The sequence below is a fragment of the Nematocida parisii genome (genome assembly GCF_000250985.1).
Source record: "Nematocida parisii ERTm1 unplaced genomic scaffold supercont1.1, whole genome shotgun sequence".
In the NCBI taxonomy this organism is placed as follows: domain Eukaryota; kingdom Fungi; phylum Microsporidia; genus Nematocida; species Nematocida parisii.
The window spans coordinates 198,259-216,853 of NW_013524646.1; the positions used below are offsets into that span (position 1 = coordinate 198,259).

The 18,595-nt window shown below is 33.1% G+C and overlaps 15 protein-coding genes across 15 annotated transcripts; 6 read left to right on the forward strand and 9 right to left on the reverse strand.

The window, feature by feature from the left end:
* Positions 1–24: 24 nt before the first annotated feature.
* Positions 25–219, reverse strand: NEPG_00130 (uncharacterized protein; the record flags this gene model as incomplete). The annotated part of the gene is made up of 1 exon (XM_013202510.1): positions 25–219. One exon carries the CDS (start codon positions 217–219, stop codon positions 25–27), a length of 195 nt encoding a protein of 64 aa, XP_013057964.1.
* Positions 220–392: 173 nt separating this feature from the next.
* Positions 393–2,005, reverse strand: NEPG_00131 (uncharacterized protein; the record flags this gene model as incomplete). The annotated part of the gene is made up of 1 exon (XM_013202511.1): positions 393–2,005. One exon carries the CDS (start codon positions 2,003–2,005, stop codon positions 788–790), a length of 1,218 nt encoding a protein of 405 aa, XP_013057965.1. The 3' UTR covers positions 393–787.
* Positions 2,006–2,359: 354 nt separating this feature from the next.
* Positions 2,360–2,950, reverse strand: NEPG_00132 (uncharacterized protein; the record flags this gene model as incomplete). The annotated part of the gene is made up of 1 exon (XM_013202512.1): positions 2,360–2,950. The coding sequence occupies one exon, from the start codon at positions 2,948–2,950 to the stop codon at positions 2,360–2,362; it is 591 nt and encodes a 196-aa protein (XP_013057966.1).
* A 445-nt stretch (positions 2,951–3,395) lies between these two features.
* On the forward strand, positions 3,396–3,692 carry NEPG_00133 (uncharacterized protein; the record flags this gene model as incomplete). The annotated part of the gene is made up of 1 exon (XM_013202513.1): positions 3,396–3,692. One exon carries the CDS (start codon positions 3,396–3,398, stop codon positions 3,690–3,692), a length of 297 nt encoding a protein of 98 aa, XP_013057967.1.
* Positions 3,693–4,069: 377 nt separating this feature from the next.
* On the forward strand, positions 4,070–4,848 carry NEPG_00134 (uncharacterized protein; the record flags this gene model as incomplete). Its single annotated transcript, XM_013202514.1, has 1 exon — positions 4,070–4,848. One exon carries the CDS (start codon positions 4,070–4,072, stop codon positions 4,715–4,717), a length of 648 nt encoding a protein of 215 aa, XP_013057968.1. The 3' UTR covers positions 4,718–4,848.
* A 726-nt stretch (positions 4,849–5,574) lies between these two features.
* Positions 5,575–6,342, forward strand: NEPG_00135 (uncharacterized protein). The gene has a single exon (XM_013202515.1). It carries the CDS (start codon positions 5,595–5,597, stop codon positions 5,901–5,903), a length of 309 nt encoding a protein of 102 aa, XP_013057969.1. The 5' UTR covers positions 5,575–5,594; the 3' UTR covers positions 5,904–6,342.
* Positions 6,343–6,842: 500 nt separating this feature from the next.
* Positions 6,843–7,865, forward strand: NEPG_00136 (uncharacterized protein; the record flags this gene model as incomplete). Its single annotated transcript, XM_013202516.1, has 1 exon — positions 6,843–7,865. One exon carries the CDS (start codon positions 6,843–6,845, stop codon positions 7,752–7,754), a length of 912 nt encoding a protein of 303 aa, XP_013057970.1. The 3' UTR covers positions 7,755–7,865.
* Positions 7,866–8,312: 447 nt separating this feature from the next.
* NEPG_00137 (uncharacterized protein) lies at positions 8,313–9,017 on the reverse strand (the record flags this gene model as incomplete). Its single annotated transcript, XM_013202517.1, has 1 exon — positions 8,313–9,017. One exon carries the CDS (start codon positions 9,015–9,017, stop codon positions 8,313–8,315), a length of 705 nt encoding a protein of 234 aa, XP_013057971.1.
* A 237-nt stretch (positions 9,018–9,254) lies between these two features.
* Positions 9,255–9,689, forward strand: NEPG_00138 (uncharacterized protein; the record flags this gene model as incomplete). The annotated part of the gene is made up of 1 exon (XM_013202518.1): positions 9,255–9,689. One exon carries the CDS (start codon positions 9,255–9,257, stop codon positions 9,687–9,689), a length of 435 nt encoding a protein of 144 aa, XP_013057972.1.
* Positions 9,690–9,950: 261 nt separating this feature from the next.
* On the reverse strand, positions 9,951–10,433 carry NEPG_00139 (uncharacterized protein; the record flags this gene model as incomplete). The annotated part of the gene is made up of 1 exon (XM_013202519.1): positions 9,951–10,433. One exon carries the CDS (start codon positions 10,431–10,433, stop codon positions 9,951–9,953), a length of 483 nt encoding a protein of 160 aa, XP_013057973.1.
* On the reverse strand, positions 10,388–12,628 carry NEPG_00140 (uncharacterized protein; the record flags this gene model as incomplete). The annotated part of the gene is made up of 1 exon (XM_013202520.1): positions 10,388–12,628. One exon carries the CDS (start codon positions 12,626–12,628, stop codon positions 10,388–10,390), a length of 2,241 nt encoding a protein of 746 aa, XP_013057974.1.
* Positions 12,629–12,871: 243 nt separating this feature from the next.
* NEPG_00141 (uncharacterized protein) lies at positions 12,872–14,997 on the reverse strand (the record flags this gene model as incomplete). Its single annotated transcript, XM_013202521.1, has 1 exon — positions 12,872–14,997. One exon carries the CDS (start codon positions 14,995–14,997, stop codon positions 13,195–13,197), a length of 1,803 nt encoding a protein of 600 aa, XP_013057975.1. The 3' UTR covers positions 12,872–13,194.
* A 29-nt stretch (positions 14,998–15,026) lies between these two features.
* On the forward strand, positions 15,027–15,667 carry NEPG_00142 (uncharacterized protein; the record flags this gene model as incomplete). The annotated part of the gene is made up of 1 exon (XM_013202522.1): positions 15,027–15,667. One exon carries the CDS (start codon positions 15,027–15,029, stop codon positions 15,615–15,617), a length of 591 nt encoding a protein of 196 aa, XP_013057976.1. The 3' UTR covers positions 15,618–15,667.
* A 503-nt stretch (positions 15,668–16,170) lies between these two features.
* On the reverse strand, positions 16,171–17,615 carry NEPG_00143 (uncharacterized protein; the record flags this gene model as incomplete). Its single annotated transcript, XM_013202523.1, has 1 exon — positions 16,171–17,615. One exon carries the CDS (start codon positions 17,613–17,615, stop codon positions 16,347–16,349), a length of 1,269 nt encoding a protein of 422 aa, XP_013057977.1. The 3' UTR covers positions 16,171–16,346.
* A 156-nt stretch (positions 17,616–17,771) lies between these two features.
* On the reverse strand, positions 17,772–18,239 carry NEPG_00144 (uncharacterized protein; the record flags this gene model as incomplete). The annotated part of the gene is made up of 1 exon (XM_013202524.1): positions 17,772–18,239. Exon 1 carries the CDS (start codon positions 18,132–18,134, stop codon positions 17,772–17,774), a length of 363 nt encoding a protein of 120 aa, XP_013057978.1. The 5' UTR covers positions 18,135–18,239.
* Between the last annotated feature and the right edge of the window lie 356 nt (positions 18,240–18,595).

Genomic DNA, 18,595 nt, shown 5'->3' on the forward strand with positions numbered 1-18,595 from the left:
AAGTCTTAATACTTATAAAACGGGTTAATTCGGGTTATAAGTTATTCTTTTATATATTTCAGAGAATCCTTCTAGTTCTTGCTTTATACTTTTAATAGATGCTTGCTCATCCCAACCCATCCCCCAATCTTCATCTGTATACGAATTGATTGTAGTCATAACATTAGGAGTACTCTGTATAAAGTCGAATAAATCATTGAATGACTCAGTCGTATTCATAATAAAATATTTTATAATAAAATAGACTAAATAGACTAATAGACTAATAGACTAACAGATGATTAATAGACTAATACAGTATACTAATAGACTAATAGACTAACAGATGATTAATAGACTAATACAGTATACTAATAGACTAATACAGTGCAGTATATTAATAGATGATTAATAGACTAATACAGTATACTAATAGACTAATACAGTGCAGTATACTAATAGACTAATACAGTGCAGTATATTAATAGACTAATAGACTAACAGATGATTAATAGACTAATACAGTGCAGTATACTCATGTATATTATTCTTATTACTGTATACTAATAGACTAATACATATATAATATACTCCTATTAATGTATACTATATATACTCCTGTATACTACTACACTAATACTTCTGTTATACTAATAGACTAATACTGTACATGACCCATACTCCTGCTACTCCTGTATACTACTACACTAATACTTCTGTTATACTAATAGACTAATACTGTACATGACCCATACTCCTGCTACTCCTGTATACTACCCTATTACATATACTCTGATTATGCCATACATTAATCATATTTATATACATCTGGTATAGTATACGGAATAAGAGATACTTTATCTGAGAAATGCTCTGATAGTACTTTATCAAGTGGGTGATCCTTTGAGTTACCTTTACTGACTATAAATATGGACAGGTTTAATTTCTTAACTGACTGTATATACTTATCATAATCAACAGGAGATATCATAAATATATCTGTAAATGCATTACTACCTATAACACTAGATAATTGCATGAATTTACTCCTATAAGTATCTATCCTACTGAATAATTCTATTACACACCTGAATAAGACAAGTGAACAGAAATAATTACACTCCGTGTAGAAGTAATTAGATACCTTATATAACATAAGGATATCTTCTGATTTAATAAGGTATGATAATACATCTACTTCTAATCCTGACTGTGTTTTATACTCATTTGGTATGGTATTATGATACTCTTTAATGAACGTATTAAACCCATGCTCATGTATTAAGTTAAAGTATGGGAGAGTGTCTGTTATGATACCTACTTCAACATCTCTTGATATATTTATATTATGCTTATTTAAGAATGTACGTGTCCCTGGTGCACTGATTATTTCTATGTCATTTGATTTGAGTATTTCTACTTCATTATCCTTTGGTAGTATTAGGTTATCACCGATTAATTTCTTTGTTTTTAATGATTCTTGTAGGATTGGGTGGTTTAAGAACCCTTTCTGGGTTATTATTGCTTGTGATATAAAATAAAGCAGTCTTAAGTTATACCCGGTGTTACTCATCTCAATAAGTGACCAGCCCGTATAAAATGCATTGGGTAAGTCTTTTATCTGTAAGTATGCAAATATTATTACTTTTAGGATTGATTCTGTATCTGATGGATCTGTGCTTAGTTTTACTGCTGTAGTATACTTATCTATGGATTCATTCACTTTGTTATTCCTGAGCAGATAATCACCGTATATTAAATACGAAATGTGCGTATTATTATGTATATTAAGTACACTTAGTATATCTAATTCTGTTTTAGTTGTATCTAATAGAACTGTATACATATCTCGTATAACAGCAGGTGTATCTGGTTTATTTAGTACTTCTTTAACACCTACTGTATTATCCTCTGAAAGCATTCTTTCAATCTCTTCCCTGGTAGTATTCATAAAAATAAAAAGTACTGTGACTAACAGTACAAGAATGCATACACCAAGGAATAACCATAAATCAGCAACTAACATATTATACACAGTATAAGTACTGTATAAGCATACCAGTAGTACAGTATAAGTACAGTATAAGTATGTTCAGATCTAATATACTGTAGTGTACTATTATATAAGTAGTATATGTGTCCGAGTTATATCTGTACTGTACTTGTACTATATTATACCCCTACTTTTACTTATACGGTTGTATTACTGGTATAATATTCAATTCTCATTGATATAATAGATTTATTAGCTTAAACCTTATTAGGTGTGTACTGCATATCGCTTATTTTATATTAATATGCATTCGGGTTATTTCGAAATTCTAATTAGTGCTATTACATCTTATACCAACAGAAATTCTGTGGTGGAGTAAATGATTCTTTAAGATAATGCTTTATCTATTTTATGGCGTACTCCCACTAACCTGCCTTCAAGTTCTCCCATAAGATCACTCTTTACAGTACTTGTCTTTGATGTATCTTCTGTATTACTGCTTTTACTTGTATTATCACTCAGATTAGTAGAAAGTTTACTTGGGAGTATACCGCCCATGGGCATTGGTGGAGGTGGTGGTGGTAATGATGTGGTATGATCAGGTGTTTCTATTACAATGTTATTACATAATGGATTATTAACAATCTCTTCTGAACTAGGAGTACTTATATGCTTAATAATTGGTTCTTGTATGGGTATGTCCTGCTCCGTATCTGTGTGTGGCACAGAAGTGTCTTTCTTATTACTATTCTCTTCTATTTCATTCGTATTAGACGTATTCTCATTTACTTCTGTGTTATTACTCATTCTTATTGTTTCTATTACAGTAAGCCTGTCTTTAATAATACTTTCTAGTTCTATGAGCTTATTATACTGTAATACTATTATGCACAGTGATATAACCGTAGGCACTAGAAGTATTAAATAACTCAGTTTATGTGTCATTGGTATCTTATCCGGCTTAATTAGACTCACCATTCTTAAAAAAATGTTTTTATTCTTATCTATACCCCGATAGGGATAACCCGATATAACCCGAATTTATGGTATAAGTATATTACACTGATAATATTGCTAATAAGACTTATTATTATTAGATGTAACCCAAATCTATTTTATAATTAATATACACATATCATAACCCGAATTCTCTTTAAATTTCTCTTCTTTAGAAATTCTTTTTTATTTTTTTATTTTTATTTTCTATTTATAGTTTTAGTGCAATCCTTATTTTATTAGTTTAAAATTTAATAGTAATTGTGTTATAAGTTATACACAGATAGACTTACCATATAAGGAAATAATAAATATTTGGAGTATAAATAGAGAAATGAAAATTTAAAAAATTTATTAATCAAGAGACTTTAAGGCCAGAAAATAAATTAATTCCTCTGGCATATAAAATTTAAAATTTAACTGTTAAATGACAAATTCAGAAGCAATTAACCCAGAAGTACTACAAAATACAATATATACACAAGATGATAATCGGACCAATATAACAAATGAGTATCTAAAAAGGATTGTAAAAATAATTATTCTTATAATATTGGCAATTATAGCAATATACGTTATACCCAAAAGAAGTGATGAATTAAGAATAGAAGAAAGACAACTAAGATTAGAAGAACAAATAAGAATAGATGATGAAAGATGCAGAGAGGACTTGAAAGAAGACAAAAGGCGCAGAGATGAAATAACCCAAAAATTACATGATTAAGCATATAATGCATACAGATGAACTCAAAGGCAGACTAAATATTTAAAAATATAACCCACATAAATACTCCTACAATTAAATTCAGTTTATTACTATAAGATATAAGTATAGAATGACTTAGTATACGTATACTTATATTATTCATTAATATTCGGGGCATTACTGATTGAATTATCCCCTTGATACTCCTTATTTAAACAGGGGATGAGTGAAATTCGGGTTATATCGGGGTATACTTCTACATACTGAGTGGTTATATCGGGGTATAATACGTGTATAATTAATGAATTCATCAGAAAATCATTTAAATTTGATATAATTAATATTTATAACGATTTTTTAAAAGTATAAATATTGAAAATTTTTACAACCGTCAAATGGTAAACACACAAACAGCAATACAAACAGCAATGAAAACCGTAACAGAAACAGCAACACAAGCAATAAATTTCATAAGAGAGAGTGTCTCTGAAATATCACTAGACGGTATTAAAGATATAATATACGCATCTACTGATGAGCAGATTGATTTAAGAAACAGATGTATACTAATCAGTATAGCAGCAATTACACTAATTATAGTCACATGTGTATACTGCATAATCAGAAACAAACTTAAAGCAGCAAAAGCAAGAAGACAAGCAGGACAAACAGAAGCAGAGAGACAAGAAGAAAAAAGAAAAAAAGCAGATGCAAGAAGACAAGCACAAGCAAATGCAGCAGATACAATCGCAGAAGCACTTACACCACAGATATTAATAGAAGCACAAGCACAGGCTGTCAAGCAAGTACAAGCAGAAGAAGAAAGAATACAAGCAGATGCAAGAAGACAAGCACATGCAAATGCAGCAGAAAGAAGACAAGCAGATGCAATAAAAAAACAAGAAGAAGAAAAAAGAATACAAGCAGAAGAAGCAAGAAAAAAACAAGAAGATGCAGATAAAATTGAAAAAGATAAAATAAGATATGAAAGGGGAAAAAAACAAGCAGAAGAAAGAAGAAGACAAAGAGAACAATTTAAATAAAAATTAATTATAACCCGACTAACACCATCTTATATGAACATGACCAATTAATAACGATCGGGATCACAGGCAGACCAGGAACAGGTTAACTTATGACTATGTGATCTGAATAACCCGAATTTCGAGGGTCACTCATGGGGTATTAATGACTTATTCACTGGTCTACTATATGCGCATGTGTATTAATGGTGCATATTTAAAGTACTCCCGGAATATAATAAAGAACCTTCTAGTAACTCATTATGCACTGATAATAAATCTATATTAATTATATTAATAATTGACGTGTCCCCGTTGCGGAAGCCGGTTGTAAGTAATGTAATAGTCAACTAGAGAAAGGAAATCTGAATATCCGAGTGTTCCTTTATTGAAATTCGGGTTATAGGGGTATTACTGATAGAATGATTCCCATAGTAAGTACGCTCGCGGCTGGAATACGGAATTATCCTGAGCAAGGGGAAGACGCGGTTGAAAAGATATGAAAGAGTCATGAACTCGTACCTAAGGAAAGCGGTAGGAGCCTACCACAGGACGAGCCAGCTGAAGATGAGAGCAACAGCTCACACGGAAGACATGATCTATAGGACCCAACGCCTCTTTGAGGACTGGAGAATTAAGGTGATGAATAGGCTGATACATGACAAGAGCTGCCTGATCTCTAGGACATGGAACTACTAGGAAAATCCACTCAGAGAATGGAGAGAAGTCACTAATAGGCTACGTAAATCCCTGGACAGAATGGGAAAAAAAAGCAAAGACTAAAGAGCAAAGAGAACTATTGCCACAAGATTCTAAGAAGCATAGGGATGAAATATACTTCCCAGAAAGATGCTTGAAAGCACTGGGAATACAAAGAATTAAAAACCTAATTAAACCCATGTCTAAAGTCGGTCTATCTGGAGTCAGAATAAGAGCAATTAACAGATGGATTATGGGATTATTGCCCGGAAAGCCAGGGCCCTGCAAATGCGGGATACACAAGCTTTCGCGGATTATGGATATGGTTAATTACCCATGGGTGCAACAGAAAATACCCGGACTTTGCGATAAATACGCGAAGGGACATTATACGGAAAACTCCTCACTCGCCTTAAATGAGTGGGCAAAGAAGGTGGACTACGCTTTGGCCTTAACGGTAGGCCGGCCCAATTATTCAACCATACACAGGTTAGCACTAAAGCAATAGCCTGATAAAACTCGCGGCGGTGCAAGACATGATTGATAGCTATACTAGACGTCCAATAATATAGTGAAAGATAAAACCCAGCTGTAAATGGTCTGATGACTAGAGTAGAAACTTCCTGGATCTGGATGCTGAAAAGAAGGCACTTCTCTTAATTGCATGTAATCCTCCCTTGGGAGTGAAATGTAGTCCGTCTTATAAGGGCTGGATGGAAAGAAGAAAGAAAATGGAGAAAGAAGCTGCTAGCCCTTGTGAATAGTCCAGGGCAGTTTTAGTAACTGCTGGCTGGTACTTTTTGAATGGGATCCCGGTGATAGCGCACTTAACACCTGGAATAACCATGGAAGTAGCCCATAATAACCAATTGTACTACGTGATTGTTTGATCCAAGAGAAAAGTCTATTTCTTGATTCTTTAATAATGGAATTAGTGGACCCCTGGAAGGTAGAAGGAACTTATTTAATTCTTTTAAAAGTCTGCTCATGTAGTAAAAATTAAATTTAAAGTGAAGAATTTAAAAATAAAAATAGAAATTTAAAAGAAATTCAATAAAAATATATTCTGACAAAAAAAGGACCAGATCTCTGAATCAGTGTATCAACTACTGACTAGCCACCTCGAGACATTCACATAATTTATGGGGAGACTCAGAAGAGCATTAACAGCTTACTTCAGCACCAGATCTAACACAGCTGTACTATTAATACTCCAAGTCTACACAGGCTTAGGCCGATTTCTAAATAGAATAAACCCCCTTCTCCTTTCACTCTCTTCTCTCTCTTGGCTACGTAGCAGGACGGCGGCGGCGTGACTCCCTGTGAGTACGTCAATCCATATGTGTATAATTAATGAATTCATCAGAAAATCATTTAAATTTGATATAATTAATATTTATAACGGTTTTTTAAAAGTATAAATATTGAAAATTTTTACAACCGTCAAATGGTAAACACACAAACAGCAATACAAACAGCAATGAAAACCGTAACAGAAACAGCAACAGAAACAGCAACACAAGCAATAAATTTCATAAGAGAGAGTGTCTCTGAAATATCACTAGACAGTATTAAAGATATAATATACGCATCTACTGATGAGCAGATTGATTTAAGAAACAGATGTATACTAATCAGTATAACAGCAATTACACTAATTATAGTCACATGTATATACTGCATAATCAGAAACAAACTTAAAGCAGCAAAAGCAAGAAGACAAGCAGGACAAACAGAAGCAGAGAGACAAGAAGAAAAAAGAAAAAAAGCAGATGCAGATGCAGCAGAAAGAAGAAAAGCAGATGCAGAAGAAGCAGATAAATTAACAAAACAAGCAGAAGAAGAAAGAATACAAGCAGAAGAAGCAAGAAGACAAGCACATGCAAATGCAGCAGAAAGAAGACAAGCAGCTGCAATAAAAAAACAAGAAGAAGAAAAAAGAATACAAGCAGAAGAAGCAGATAAATTAACAAAACAAGCAGAAGAAAAAAGAATACAAGCAGAAGAAGCAGATAAATTAACAAAACAAGCAGAAGAAGCAAGAAGACAAGCAGATGCAGCAGATACAATCGCAGAAGCACTTACACCACAGATATTAATAGAAGCACAAGCACAGGCTGTCAAGCAAGTACAAGCAGCAGCAATAAGACAAGCAGATGCAGATAAAAAAGAAGCAAAAGCAATAAAGAATAAAGAAATAAAAACTGTAAAGAGAATAAAAAAGAGACAGGAAGAAGCAAATAAAATAAAAGTCAGAAAAATGAATAAAAGAGAAAGGCAGAAACAGAACAATATTAAAAAGAGACAGGCAGGAATAGAAAATCAGCAAAAGACAAAAGAAAAGAAGACAAAAAAATAAAAATTAAGCACAACCCGACTAACACCATCTTATATGAACATGACCAATTAATAACGATCGGGATCTATAGACCAGGAACAAGCTGATTAACTTATGACTGCCGATCGGAACCACAGACAGACCGGCTGGTTAACTAATAACGATCGGGATCATAGGCCAGCTGGTTAACTTATGACTGCCGATCGGGATCACAGACAGACCAGCTGGTTAATTAATGCCGATCGGGATCGCAGACAGACCGGCTGGTTAACTTATGACTAATTAATGCCGATCGGGATCTATAGACCAGGAACAAGCTGGTTAACTTATGGCTATGTGACTTGAATAACCCGATTAACCCGATTTTGGTCACTTATGTCGTATTAATGACTTATTCACTGGTCTACTATACGCACTATTATTACACATGTGCATATTTAAAGTACTCCCTGCGTATAATAAAGAACCAGTAACTCATTATGCACTGATAATAAATCTATATTAATTATATTAATAACGGTTATTTCCTAATATGGAAATTAAAATATTTAGTAATATATACAGTATTTATTAGTATACCTAAATATGCCCCAGTGACTTAGATATATCCTTCTGTGATACCATCTGGATAATATTCTTACCATCCACTTTCGTAATAACTGCACACGTAATCACATGCGGTAATATTCTCTTTCCCTCACTCGCCGTGGTAATCCCTTTAAATGCCAATTCAATCCCCTGGCTAAGTGGATTACTTGGCTTATGCTCATCTAATACTGCCAGGATCGCTTTATCACCCTCCCCGAATGCATGCGCTGTATAATCAGAGAGTGTCCCACTCGGATCCACTGAGTATAACGAATACTCACCCTTCGCATTCCACCCAGCAAACATGAACGATACACCAAACGGTCGCATACCACCACCCTGCGTGTACTTCTGCATGGTCTTACAGAGTGCCATGGATATCTGCCGTGGTGACATATTCTGTTCATATTTCATTAAGTACTCCTGTGCTATGACCCTGGTGTAATTAACCAGTAAGTTACTGTCTGCATATAATCCACTGACTATTACCACTGTATTATCGTTTATTTGGTATACCTTCTCATCCTGTGTCAGGGTGAGTGCGTCATCGATGGCCTTGCCAAGTAAAACAATTCCATCTGTGCACTTTATCCCTATGGCAGGACCAGCTGATGAGATACTTTTTATTGCGTATTCCACTTGGTGGATCCTTCCCTCCTCTGAGAATGTATTTGTGTGCTTATCCATGTCATCCATTAAAAATAAAAAACAATTTATTATATATTTATAATAATATTATAACAGAAAAATCGGGTTAAATCGGGTTATTATAATATTAAAATTTATTATGCATTGTGCAATAAATTATATGCAAATTCACAGTATGGGTTATTATAATATTAAAATTTATTATGCATTGTGTAATAAATTATATGCAATTCCGTTATATCACTGGATTTATTATGTGATGGGTCTCTATAGCCTCAGTATCTTATGATACGTATACGTATCGAGTCATTTTCTCTCTTTTATATGCCGGTAAATTTAACCCGCCTTTTTATATTTATTTTTTCTAGTATATTTGCCTTTATGCAGTACCACGTCTTCAGCCACCCGTACATCTTAATTGAAGATTCCACAGGCAGGCACCGACCCTTTCACAGGGAATATAAAAGGGACAGTAAGGACACGATGATCCCAGAAATAAACTTATCCCAGCAGACACTTCCAAAGAAGCAGCGATCTCTGAAGAAGCCAGGACTTTGTGAGCTATGTGTAATAAAATATGCAGACTATGACCAGCACATTACCACTGAGAAGCACTTAAAGGCAGAAGACCGCGTGGAGTATGGGGAATTAGAAATTATTGCAGAGTCACTGAGGGTGAAGGGAGAGAGGAGAAAACCAAGGAAACGGTTATTTATATAATAAATATGAAAATATGAAAATATGAAAATATTTAACGGATTTTGAATTTTATATCCTAAAAAGGAAATACAGTTATTAATAATTTTAATAAAAATAAAAATAACTGTTTTAATAAGGTTTAAATAAATTAAAAATTTTATACCCCTGCAGAATAATTTAAGATAGCAATAAGTTATAGTATATTATTATTTATAGTACATACAGTAATAAGTTATAGTATAATATTATTTATAGTGGTTTATTCATCCGTTGTATTATAGACTAAGAGATTATCCCTACTAGAATACTCTTAGTCACTGATTTATTCTCACTGTTCTTACAGTATATTTGTACAGGGACATCAACAGAAGAATATCCCGATCCGTTTATGGATATCCCATCTATCTCCTCATCCTTTATCTTATCAACTGCCTGCCAGTCAGTACACCAGTAGATTAATCCTGTACCTGTGAATAAGTTAACTGTACACTTTTTATTCAGTAGGATATCTCCTTCTATGTGTATGCACCGAGTGAACCTTTCCGGTGTACTGTCTTGTTCTTCATGTGTACTGCTGTTGAATATACTGTCTGATGAACTGCTTGTGTCCTGGGTGTCCTGTGTGCCCATTAAGGTATACTGCGTGGAGTCATCTTCATTCCTTATGCTCAGAGAGTCTTCTGATTTATTGGTCTCACCGTATGGGATTATGCCCATCTCTAATTTTGCGTTTTTTTGGTTTTTATGGAAACCGTTATTTCGCATTTATTCTCATTTTTGTACCTGAAAATAAAAGGAGTGCTGCTGATTAAAACCTCCTGATCAAAGGATATTTCATTCGGTACGGTTATCTGCATAGAGCACACCACGGGAATATCCGATGCCATAACAAACCCAGAAGAGTCCTTCAAGGTTTCTACGAACTTCTTGGTTATTTCTTCTCTCTGTAGGGAGATAATCCTGTTCCTCTCCAGGAATGGGATGGCAAGCTTAACAAAGTTCTCTAAGTATAAGTCCTTTGTCCCGAATACGAATATGTGCAGGACCCCCTCTAAAATTTGTACTGCCGCTGTGACTCCCTGGTACTCTTCTGATAATAAGATTCGTTCAATTAAGAGTGATTCTTCCTCACTGTAATAACTTAGCATTTGCACGTACTGTCCTGAAATATGTGCCATGGAACTGTTCCTTATGCTTCCTGTGAGTGGGATGTCCTCCATGAGCGTAAAGCACCCAAGGATTGCTGACCGTAAGAGTGAATTATTGAATATTTCAGAGATCTCCTTCTGCGTATACGGCAGGTTGATCACAAAATCAATATTCTGGTCTGGCCTGGCTAAGTTCTTCTGTATCTCTTTAAAGTGCGACTCAATTATGCTTACTTCTGATGGATTATTCTCTGGTATGGACACGCACCCATCTGAAATGTACTTTTCCTTTAGCGTGTCCTTTACAGAGATCTGTGAGTGTGATTTGCTACTCTTCTGGGACTCTTTTTTATCTTCTGGTTTTGTCTTGAACATATCCTTGGTCTTCTTGGCTTGCTTAACTGAATAGTCCAAGAACTTGAAGAGTTTCACCGATCCAAGCACTTTCATTTCCTGTCTCTCTAATTTCTTTGCTAGTTTTTTTATTCTGAACTGGCCTAAGTAGAATGCTTCTGTCGTATTAACGTACTGCAGGACTGTTATCCCTCCGGTGGTCTCCTTTTTAAATGCAATGAATTGGGGTTCTTCTGGCTCTGTCCTTTGGTAGATAACGAGTTCATCCACTATTATCCTGATGAACTCGTATATTTGATTGGCAATAATAATGTTAATTAAGTCCACTCCTACACCGAGTGACTCCACTACTTGGATCGATTCGTAGTCACTGATTACGTCTGAGAATACTTCAATACTCTCCCGGCTGAATAATTCTGTTATAATACTGTGCTTATTAATTAACTCAATCTCTGCCCTTTCCAATGCGGTGTTTGATGTGTTTACAGTACTCTTTGTTCTTCTGAATATGATATTCTCCCATTTCTTTACTATCCCGAAATCCAGGCTGAATAAATTCTGTACTTCCCTGGCCTGGTGCATTGGTCCTTCAATACTTCCACCTTCCCATGGGTAGTACGTATACAGGATTGTTTTTGCTCTGTACACTACCATTGGCAAGTAGTAATAGTACCAATTCGGGAATATGTACATTTTAGAGATGTACTGGCAGAGTCTCTTTATCAAATGGCTGAGCGTATTCGTAAAGAATGCCGAGTCATTCTTAGAGAATGATGCCTCCACGGAGAAGTTAAACCCAGGGTTCTTTATGAACGTAATCTCAAACCGTGTAGAGTAATTATTGGCAGGCATTCTTAGCAGAAGGTCTCCTTTGAATGGCTGTAACTTAACCATAATCGGGATCGAGTACCCTTTGATTAAGTCTGCATCTATAAATATACAATTATCATTGGCTGTGTAATCCATACTTATCAGTAAGTATACTTGCTTAAAGTGTGCTGGCTTATTCTGGCTTAATTCCTTCTTATTAAGCAATTCTTCAATTTCATCCTCAGAGAGTGCCCGGATGCTTTTTATATACGGTGCTTCACTCCCGAATGAAATATCCTTAAACCGGACCCTTTTCAAGATACCTGTTGCAAATGCCATTGACATCTTCTTTATAAGCGTAGATTTAACCTTCTCATAGAATGTGCTTGATTTAGTCAGTTCATAGAAGAACCTTTGTAATGAAATATTCAGCCATGCCAGGTCTGTGCACTCTTTTGTTGCAATACTCAGGAGACTGGCCAGTTCATTCGGTGGGTCTGTGAACAAGTCCTTATGGTACGTATCTGGATATTTCTTTTTTACAACAATCTTCCTAAGCCCAAATGCAATAAAAGACATTTGAAGGAATAGAAGAGTAAGAATACCAACGAATACTCCTGTAATAAACCCTTTATACTCTTCTGTCATAAAAATAAAAAATAACCCAAAGTATAAAAAGCAGTAAAACAGGACAAGTAAGGATAAGTAAGGATAAATATATAATATGTATAATATGTATAATATGTATTAATAAGGTGTATATTACTGTACAGTGATAAGTAGTCATATAATGATAAGTACTAATAAGTAGTCATATAAGCATATAATAGTATACACTGATAAGTATAGATAAGTATAAATGTATACGTATACTGGTATACTAATAGACTGACTAATGATATGTATATGTATACTAATAGACTAATAGACTAATAGGCTGTATACTAATAGACTAATGGGTTATATGTACTGATATACTAATAGGCTGTACATACTGGTATGCTGTGCGTACTTATATACTAATAGACTAATAGACTGTACGTACTGGTATACTGTATACACTGATAAGTACTAATAGGCTGTATACTAATAGACTAATGATATATCTATACGTACTGGTATACACTGATAAGTACTAATAGGCTGTATATGTATACGTGTATATACTAATAGGCTGTATACACTTGTCTTCTTGCCTTCTTGTACTCTCTTGATTATTTTCTATTTAAGAGTGTCTTATACTTATTCTGTATATACATCGGTTGTTTTATCAGGTACTCAGTCATTCTTTTTTTTAGTGTGTGTGATTCATTAAGGATTATCATAAAGTGGTCTTCATCTATTGATAATAATATTTCTGTTGCTGGCATGCCAATACTCTCCAATAGAATAATTAACTCATTTTGATTATTTCTGAATAATCTGCTCCACTCTCTTTTTATTAAATTCACCAAGAATGGCTTCATATTGGAGAATAATTTAAGTGAATTTCTAACGGTTTCCATAAACAGAATGGGTAATACTTCCATTTTAGACATCTCTTCAATTGCCACTGAAAGTATCCTATCGGTGAATATTTCTGGTTTTGTAAAGCACAGTTGAATAATCCTGTTTCCTGTGTCTGTGTCTAATGTGTGTGCGTATATGAATATATCCTCTGGCTTCTTGATTATCCTTGTGAATAAGCTTAGTGATACGTCATCTACTAAATACTTCCCCATTAATTTATACTTCTGTACGTCCTTTAAGTACGGCATAACTGTAAATACGAATGAAGTTGTGGTATCTTCTGTGACTAATTCAGAGAGGACTTCTTTTACTGTATCAGAAGGTTGTTTTGCTTTAAATAAGCCTATACACACTTTACTGAGCATATCCGCATCTATTTCATGTGATGGGACTATGAAATTAACTATTTCTGTATCTGTCCCGTTACTTAATTCTGATGCGAGTGCTGATATGAGGTTACTTAACCGCTTCTCTTTTTTTTGTGAATTTACTGGTTTCCTTTTCTTATCCTTCATCTCTGACTTAATCTCTGCCATCATCTTAAATGCATGATTCAGCAGGACCTTGTTTCTCTCTGCTAATAAAAGCACTTCTTCACACCCCAGCCCAATCTCGGGTATTATGCCTAAGAAACATTCTAAATTCTCCCGTATAAAATGAATGCTTTTTGTTCTTGACCCTGTCTTAATGTACTCTATAACCGTACTTACTATCTTGTCCCTATGAATCAGTCGTGTCTTAATGATTATATCCAGGGTTTTAAATACTGAACTGCTCTTGTACAGTCTACTTAATAATCCATCTATATCTATCTCTGGGAAATCAACCAGTGCTATTAAATCATTCGATGACTCCTTCCTTATAAATTCCTTTTGTAATGCGTCGTATACAGGCTTGTTGTTCAAGTACAGTGATAATAGGATTACTTTTGATAGGCTCTTTAAATACTTCAGTATAATCGGAATGTGTTCCTCTGATAATAGTGGTGTAACTATCCCCACTTGTCCCTTTACATCCCTATCACTTAATTTTGTTAGGTTGCATAAGATCTCTTCAATTACATCTTGTGATACATTCTTTTGTGTTTTTGTTTCTGTCCTGGGATCATTTATCTCTTCCTGTAAGTACGCATCAACTTGTCTCTCCATATCAGCCGTACTTGTTCTTATAAGTGTCTCTATCACTAAATTAATTAGTATCTCAACCCGGTTCTCCTCGGATTTTTCTTCTTTATATATCGTATACGTAGAATTATCTATCATACTGCCCCACTCTTCCCCTGCTATGGTTTTAGCATGTACTTTTAACCTTCTGAATACATCTTCAAACTCTGTCCTGTCCCTCTCCGTCTCTGGTATGTTGATTATCTGCTCTTTTAATAGTAATATGTACACTATACAGTAATAATAGTTATCCTTACTGGTCCCCCCTATTAATTCCTTAATGTCCTGCATACACCCAGGATATTCTATTGATTTACCAGAAATTCTGTTCATTAACTCTTCCATTTAAAATTATTTAAAAAGTTTTACTATTTATGAATATTTCTGTCAGGAAGGCATTTATTCTCTCTTCTACTAGGATTCTTTTTAATATATTCGGAATGACAATTGCTTGGTCAGTGATTTCAATGGGATTGGATATTTTATGTGGTAAATTAAACCTGTCCATACCAAGGGATTATTTATACTTTATGAATGGGTATACAGCAAGTACTTATCATAAATTATTAATTATAACCCAGGAGATGTACGTGTTTGAACTGATTCTGTCAGTGACTGGGATTACTTCACAGTCATTTATTACTTCACTTATGCAGATTGGGTCACGTGTGTTTATATCCAGGTGTGCGTGTACTAATAATAATTTAATTATAACAGGGATTATGATGATCGTATGGGGTGTATCTGACTTAATACGGTTTTTATACTATGGGTGTCCCATGCTTAAAAAGCCTCGTTATTTAGCCTCTTTAATTCTTTATCCAATTGGCATATTCTGTGAAGTATTCTTAATGGTTTACATGAGGAGTACGCTTACTTTAATTGGTTTAATCACTTATATTCCTGGGTTTGTTTATTTATACGGTCGTATACGGCAGAAGAAGAAGTCAGCAGATGGATTATAAGTAGATTTTTCCAGTATTTATGATTCATTAAATTTCGGGTTATATCGGGTTATTGTTTGTTTACTTATGATACAATGTACATTTAATTTTATTAACAATTGTTTATTTATAATTCATTGTGTGTTTAATTTTGTCTTAATTAGTATCACTTTTATGTACACAATGTGTTATAATAAATATTAAATGTTTATAGAAGACTTAATACACAATATACTATAATAAACTGCCAATATAACTTACTTATTATTATTTATTACACAGTGTATAGTATGTTCTATTTATTACTCTATCATTAGTATATTCTATTATTTATTACACTATTATTATTATATTCTGTGAGCTATGCATCCTTTATTAAAACTAAAATACTATATAACTTATTACACAATGTATAACAAATACTATATAACTTATTACACAATGTATAACACTGTCTCCACCCAGATAATACAGTCTAAAAATAAATACAGATAAAGATATACTCTTTATTATAATAATTATAGTATAAGGACGTACACATAGTCATAGTAGTACTAGACCATGTACTGAACTGTCCCCATAGTTATATGATTTGTTTAATTATGTCCTACTAGTCTGAATTTGGTATACTTATTCTTATATATAGGCTCTTTATCTTAACATGATCACTGCATGTATTCGCACATTGGCAGATCAGTCTCGAATATACACCTACATATAACCCGAATAACTCAAAATTCATTTTTGCCTTTACATAATATTTAAAATATTCATAATTTTGTTTGTTTCATTAGGATATAAGAATATTATACTAAAAACAATCATTATAACAATCATAATTATTGCCATAAATATTATAGTTGTAGTGCGCATTCCTTTGATTGTAGTACCAGATGTATCTATAGTACCACCTGTTTCTTTGTTTTTAGATGTATCTATAGTACCGCCATTTCTATTTTTTGTATTCTCTTTTATAGATTTGCCTGTAATACCACAAACATCAGATATTATTGATTTTAAATAGCCAGGAAGTACGTTATTTCTAAAATTATTAATATTAAAATCTTTATGGTCTAATACATTACTGTGCTCACCTAATAGCGTTAGAATAGACTTATTATCTATAATATCAATACTTTCCATATTATTCAGTTGATCTACGCATGTCTTAATTCTATCTTTGTTCTCATCTTTACCTAAACTAAATCCATGCTCCATAGTAGACATCTTATATATTGTATAATATAACCACGCAATAGAAGTATGTAATTTTTTATCTTTATCTTGAACTTGAATTAAATTATAAATTAAACCATTTATAATGTCATAAGTAAAAGAATCAAAATCCGAACGTTCTGTTCTTGCAAGTAATTGTAATGAATAAATATCATCGTCAGTTAGCTTTAAATCACTCACATTTGATTGTTCTTCTCCATCCTTATCAACTATAGTTAGTTTATCACCATGTTTTATTAGTATATCTAACACTTTCTGTAATCTAGAACACTCTCCTGATTCAGTTAACTCATATAGTTTAAGTATTGCATCTTCTGAAGGTATTTCTTCACCTAGTTCTGATCTGTCTGCTTTCTCACACAGTACATTAATAGAAGAATCATAGAAATTCTTTCTATGCCTATATACTGATGCCATAATACTATGATTATTACTTATTAATTTATAAAATGCCTCTTTTTTACTTCCACTGTTTAATGCCTCTGCTTCTTCTTTAATCATATCTATAATTTCAGATGTTTGGGTTATAGAATCATTGATTTCTGATATAATATCTTTATAATCACAGAAAAAAGTTCTATTATATATTTGCATGTAAAATATATTATATGCCAAATTAGTCAGTGGTTCTGGTAAATCTTTAAATACTGGGGTTCTTTTGTTAATATCTATCACTATTTTATATATTTTTTCTATATCTTCATCTTCTATTTCTCCTTCTTTTTCACCGAATTCTTTCTGTAATTCTATTCTTAATATTTCTTCATCAATATATCCTTCCATAAAAAATAAAATATTTTCTATATTTATACTTTTAAAAAAACGGAAAAATTAAAATATTTTATACAAACTGTAATTATTATACATTTATGATGGCCAAGGTAGTTAGTTAATGATACTACTGTAGTACTGTAGCACATCCATATAACATAGTTGATTCTAGTGGTGTAATAGATATTTATGACGTATATTCACAGGGAGTAATGCTGTGGCTGTCCTGATACATAGCCAATATATATAAGAGAGTGAAAGGAGAAGGTGTTTTATTCTATTTAGAAATCGGCCTAAGCCTGTGCAGACTTGGAGTATTAATAGTACAGCTGCGTTAGATCTGGTGCTGAAGTAAGCTGTTAATGCTCTTCTGAGTCTCTCCATAAATTGTGTGAATGTCTCAAGGTGGCTAGTCAGTAGTTGATACACTGATTCAGAGATCCCGGCCTTTGTTTTGTCAGAATCACCGTGCGAGTTGACACACTGACATATCGCCATTGGATTCTCATACGAGAGTGGTGGTATCATCATAAATATAATTTGCTATAACTTATTACACAACATGCATTACTTATTACACATTAATCATTACTTATTGTACTATTATTATTATATTTAGTGAACTATGCATCCTTTACTTATGATACAATGTACATTTAATTTTATTAACAATTGTTTATTTATAATTCATTGTGTGTTTAATTTTGTCTTAATTAGTATCACTTTTATGTACACAATATACTATAATAAATTACCAATATAACTTACTTGTCTTTATTTATTACACAGTGTGTAGTATATTCTATTATTTATTACACTATTATTAGTATATTCTATTATTCTATTGTTATTTTATATATTATTTATTACTCTACCATTGGTATATTCTATTTATTACGTATTATGTAGTATGTTTTATATTATTTATTATATAATGTGTATTTTATTTTATTATTTTATATACTATATATTATAATTAATTTTATTTTATT